The sequence below is a fragment of the Orycteropus afer genome, unplaced genomic scaffold, assembly GCF_000298275.1.
Source record: "Orycteropus afer afer isolate SDZICR_OR568_19922 unplaced genomic scaffold, OryAfe1.0 scaffold00323, whole genome shotgun sequence".
NCBI lineage: Eukaryota > Metazoa > Chordata > Mammalia > Tubulidentata > Orycteropodidae > Orycteropus > Orycteropus afer.
In genome coordinates this window covers 2,621,338-2,626,879 of record NW_006921910.1, presented here as the reverse complement: position 1 = coordinate 2,626,879, position 5,542 = coordinate 2,621,338, and the positions used below count along the sequence as shown (strand labels likewise).

The 5,542-nt window shown below is 46.4% G+C and overlaps 1 protein-coding gene across 1 annotated transcript; it reads right to left on the bottom strand.

Annotated features, from left to right (window-relative positions):
* Positions 1–1,512: 1,512 nt before the first annotated feature.
* Positions 1,513–2,966, bottom strand: IQCF3 (IQ motif containing F3). The gene is made up of 3 exons (XM_007952081.1): positions 2,949–2,966; positions 2,728–2,772; positions 1,513–1,902 (listed from the first exon to the last, which is right to left on the bottom strand). The coding sequence occupies exons 1-3, from the start codon at positions 2,964–2,966 to the stop codon at positions 1,513–1,515; spliced, it is 453 nt and encodes a 150-aa protein (XP_007950272.1).
* Between the last annotated feature and the right edge of the window lie 2,576 nt (positions 2,967–5,542).

Here is a 5,542-nt window from a genome sequence, read left to right as displayed (position 1 = left end):
CTATGGGATCAAAGTGACAACAGCAACTAGAAAGATTAGATAGGAATCTTAGGGGGCAGTGAATTTATGTTAATGAGGGAGGAACAACTCAGAAAAGAATGGTTGTACAAATTGAAGAATATAATCAATGTCCCTGAATTGTACATGTAGAGACTTGAATTGGTGTATGTTTTGCTGTACATATTGTCAACAAGAACAAAATAAATAAAACTTAGAAAACAAAAATGTGGTCTGGTGACTGGAACTGGAGCACGCACTGTTTGTTACCAGTGAGATGAGCACGGAGATTGAGAACATGCGTATAGAACATTTTGCAGCAATTTAAAAGAGTATTTCTATGTATGTGTGATCTGATAATTAGGACCTCTGGTAGCTTAGTGCCTAAGACACTTGACTGCTAACCAGAAAGCTTGCAGTTCAAACCCGCCAGCCACTCCTCGGAAGGAAGTTTGGGCAATCTACTTCCATAGTGATACCGCCTCAGAAACCCAAGGAGGGGTTGTTATGAGTTGGATCCAACTTGATGGTACATAACAACATCAACAATCTAATAATTAAAAATAAGGGTCATATTTTGTATATTTTTTTCCATTTTTTTTCACAATTCATTTTTCTTGTGTTCTACAAAAGAATTCATCTATGATGGAGTGGACATTTTAACACAATGGTCCTTTCCCACAGACATTGAAAAGTAGTGGTCTCGGATGTGATCATGGGAATGAGGTAGAAGTAGAATGGAAGTCAAAATCACAGGAGGTCAGAGGCAAGGGACTTGGGGACATCAGCCCAGGCAATGTTGAAATCACCAAGAATAATAGTGCCATACATAGGGTGGAGGTGATATCAGTTTCTATTCAGCATTCTGGGGAATTTGGTCCCCAAAAGAGAGGTGGTGTCTAGAGCTGAAACTCCCTAAGATCACATTATCTGTTATTTCCCAAGGCAAATTGCATCCAAGATGGCATGGAGCTTGCAAAACCTGGATCCTCCTGTACTTTCTCTGAGAGGCACGGCTCTCAGGGAAGGCCCCAAGTACCTGACTTGTGTGTGGGCATGTGCCAAATAGAAAGGCAATGTGTTCAAGTTTCCACTAAGCCCTGATGGCAGGCTGACTGAAGCATGGCCTCAGAGGCTACTCTCATAAGGGGAAGTACCCAGAGTCTTCAGGAATATGAAGCCCAGCTCCTGCCAATTCCAGATTCAGGAGACAAGAATCATGCAGGGCCTGCAGAATGGTTCACTTGGCTCTGCATGTATGAGGAGGCGTGGGCCACAGTTTTTGATTTGGACACAGGGTCAGTGATATATAGTCTCCGTCAGTCCAGAACAGAGGTCATGGCCACTGCAAAGTTCAGGGTGAGGCACCTGCACTGAATTATTTCCCAAGTGGGGAAGAAGACAGCAGGGCCTAAATCCCTAGAGTCTTCAGGAATGCAGGAGTCATTGAAACACACAAAACTTAGTCAGACATTTATTGGGGCAGGGGAGCCAGTTCCCCACCCTGCAGGCCCTTCAGGCTGATAAGATTTCGATATGGAACTCCAGTTGGTTGGAAGAGACTACCTGTGAATGGTCACTGGTCTCAAAGGTGAGGCAGCTCTTTGGGTCCTGGATCGTGCAGATGGTGTTCTTCATTTGGGCATAGTGTTGCTGGCACAGATGCATGCGGAGCCAGGACTGCAGCTTGACTGCTGCCTTCTCCTGAGTTATATAGGCCTTCAGTAAGTTGTGCAGTTGCTCATGCATCTGCCTCTGCCTGAGCGTCCTCCACCAGCACTGAATCATCCAGGCCCTGAGGGCAGCCACTAGCAGGGTCCGTCGCACCAGGGTGCCACGCCACCAGGCCTGGATCTTCCTGGCTGCCTTTACTCTTTTTTTATGGCGTAGTTGTGCAAGAATATACTGGCCAAGCAAAGCAGAAAAGACGCACAGTGAAATTTTCACCATCAACCACAGCCCCAGGGTCTGCCTGAAAGGGGTCCTGATCCTCAATCTTAACAGTCAGCCTTCCCCCCTCAGTGGTTCTGAGGACCCAAGAGACTTAGGTCGGGTTTTGTCTTTGCTATTGTCTTGTCTAAGACCATGGATATATCCACTCACCCTCTGAGTTGCAGTGTGCTTGTCCATCAAAAGGGGAAATGCTTGCCCTGTGGACCTCACAGGTGCATGGAAATAGGGGTAGCACTTTCTGATCCAGAAGACTGGACGTGGGTATGAGGAACCAATGGGGTCTCCATGGGCCCACCAGCCCCCTCACCTTTGCAATCCTCCCACACTCATGAGGACAGTCATGTGCAATTATGACCTGAATCTCAGCATACATTCTAGCTCATGATGCTGCCTTTTGATGCTGTATGTGGCGCCACAGCCCTCTGGGGACTCTTGCTCACCTCATTTTTTTTTTATTTTTTTAATTTTATTTACACCACTTACCTCTCAGTCATTTCCACATGGCTCTAAGCCCAGGCCACTCCCTTCTCCATCTTCCCATTTTCTACTGTGCTGTGTCCCACCTCTGCATGATCTGTTTACACCCTAATTCCCAGCCTCTCCAACATCTTCTCAATATCTAACTCAGCTCACTCAGGATGGAAGGGGGGTACCAGGACAGGAAAGTAACACTGAGCTGACCCCTGTGTGACCAGAAGGGGGTGCTCCCGTTCCAAGAACCCTGGGGGCAGCTATTCAAAGATCTGTGGTTTTCTCATACTCCAGGGCCCCACCTACCTTCTGCCTCTCTCTCTCTAATGCATCTTCGTCTGGACCAGACTTCTGCAATCAGAACGTGGAGGAGAGCATGGGTGAGGACTAGCTCCTGTGCATAAGCCCCATGGTTTCCATAGCCCCACCTCCCCATTCTTTCCTTGGGTCCTATGGAGTTGTTCAGTGCTTCCCACTGTCATAGGGCAACTTCCCACCCTGCCGAGGTGGGTCTAACTGAATCTTACACAACATTTACCACCCATGGTTTGGGGACATTGGTTAGTTCAGTTGTTCACAAGCCCTTTGGTTGCTGCTCCCCTAGCCCTGGGAGGGGCAGAGGGATGATGGAGGAGGGGATAGCCATGATGTCACAAGGGCAATTATGACCCAGTGTTATGCATGGAATTGTATCCCCTAAAATATGTGTCAATTTGGTTAGGCCACAGTTTTCAGTATTATGTAATTATCTTCCATGTTGTGATCTGCTCTAATTATCTTCTGTGTGTAAATTCTAACCTCTATGATGTTAATGAGGCAGGATTAGTGAAGTTATGTTAATGAGGGAGGACACAATCTACAAGATTTGGTTGTATCTTGAGTCAATATCTTTTGAGGAGATTCAACAAATTAGCAGAGATCAGAGAGACTTCAGTACCAAGAAAGAAAAGCCAGAAGCAGAGCATATCCTTTGGACCTAGCATTCTTGTGATATGAACCTCCTAGACCTGAGGGAAGATTGATTCCAAGGCATATGGGGGTCTCCAAGTGACATCAAGCCCACAGATGTTGAAAGGAGACAAGGAACTTCCCCTAGAGTGACAGAAAAAAGCCTTCCCCTGTAGCTGGTGCCCTGGATTCAGACCTCATAGTGCCTAAGGGATTTGACTGCTAACCAGAAGGCTGGCGGTTCAAATCCACCAGCCACCCTTCAGAAGGAAGGTTGGGCAATCTACTTCCATAGTGATACTGCCTGGGAAACCCGAGGAAGGGTCGCTGTGAGTCAGATCAGACTCGATGGTTTGGTTTTTGGTTTGGAAGCTGTGAGAGAATGGAATTCTGTTTTTCATGGTGTGTCTGTTATAACTACACTAGAGGACTAAGACACCCAGGGATCAGGTTACCTTTTCCAGACTCAAAGTTATTGCATCAAGAGGAAACACCTGTCTATTTCCTTCCTGTCAGAGTCTTCAATGGAACCACAGTCCCTGTGAGTCTATCCTGCCCCAAAGATGACTTCATGCCTGGCCCATTCCAGGACCATCCTGCCATTGGCCTCTGAGGACAGCAGTTTGTGCTATGCAGAGGACACACGGGCCCTCCCACAGAGCTGGCTCCTGCTGTGCCGCCCACCCTCCCCACACCCTCCTGCCTTCTTTGCCATGGTTTCTGTTCTCAGGGAATGGGAAGATGCCTCTTTTAAGGGAGATCAGTGTATCTGTGGAGGGTGAGCAGAAGAGGCTGAGGAAGGATCAAGATGGAGGTGCCTCAGTCAATAGCCCTCTCTCCTCCCCCATCCTTCTGTGTGTGTGTGTGTGTGGCAACTAACTTTCTGATATGTGATCCATAAAAGAAAAAAAAAAAAAAAAAAAAAAAACCCTTCCAACCCTGAAACTCAGTGGTGTGGAAGAATTTTCCAGATTTAAGTAATCATGTATGAAATGGTGGCCCTTCCCCAGGGTAGACTCTTCTGCTGCCACACTTGACTTACAGAGTACAAGGAAGCTGGTAGGACAAGAGTGGGGGAGAGAGTTGGAAGATAATGACTGGCAGAGAACATGGGTTAGTTCATGTGCAATATGTATGTTGGCAGGGGCACTGGGGACCTGTGTGACGTGAGTATGGTCTCTGGGATCAAGATGCCCTCCAAAAGCCTAAGTTAAAGGAGTACTGCCAGTAGGATGCAAGAGGGCTCACAACTCCCAGAGGCCAGTAGCTGTGGCATCTGCTCCCTCTCCCTGTCCCTGGTGCCTCTGTCTCTCACTTTTGCTTCTCTCTGCCTCTGCAGAGTGTCTCCTTAAGATCTTGTGTCCTCCGGAATAAGAAACTTGCATTTTGAATTCCTACTAGACTATTGGGAGCTCTGGTAGCATAGTGGCTAAGACACTTGCCTGCTAACCAGACGGCTGGCGGTTCAAACCCACCAGCCACTCCTCAGAAGGAAGGTTGAGCAATCCTACTTCCGTAGTGATACTGCCTCAGAAACCCAAGGAGGGGTCGCTATGAGTCGGGGCCGACTCCACGGCACATAACAACAACAACACTAGACTATGAGATTCTTACTAAAAGTTTACAGCCTTGAGAGCCCAAATCAGGTCTTATTAAATCTGTGCAACCACCAGAAAAATATTTCCTGATAGAGTTTCAATTAAGATTAAATGGAGAAAGGAAGAAATAAAGGGAGGGAAGGAAGAGAGAGAAGGAAAGAATGGAGAGAGAAGAAGAAGGAAGAAATAAGTAGCATTGCTACCCTCCACTCTAATATCTGAACTCATTGCTGTTGAGTTGATTCTGACTCATAGCAATCCTGTAGAACAGAGTGGAGTTGCTCCAAAAAGTTTTCAAGGGTGTAACTTTACAGAAACAAACTAGTACATCTTTCCCCAGTGGGGCAGCTGATGGGTTTGAACTGCTGACTTTGTGGTTAGCATCTGAGTGCTTAACTACTGTGCCACCAAGGTACCTAGACATTGGTAACAAGATATACATATGCCAACAATCAAACCAAGAACACTTTTTGTCAGTGTAATGTTCACTAGGTGTGTAACAACAACCCCCAAATCTCAATGACTTAACACAAAAAATTTCATGTCATCTTCATGCAAAAAAAAAAAAAAAAAAA

Excerpts from the sequence above, each read along its gene's own strand:
- IQCF3 (XM_007952081.1), bottom strand. Across the intron at positions 1,903-2,727 it reads TAGAGAGAGAGAGGCAGAAG|TATATTCTTGCACAACTACG; the intron begins GTAGGTGGGGCC and ends TTGCTTGGCCAG.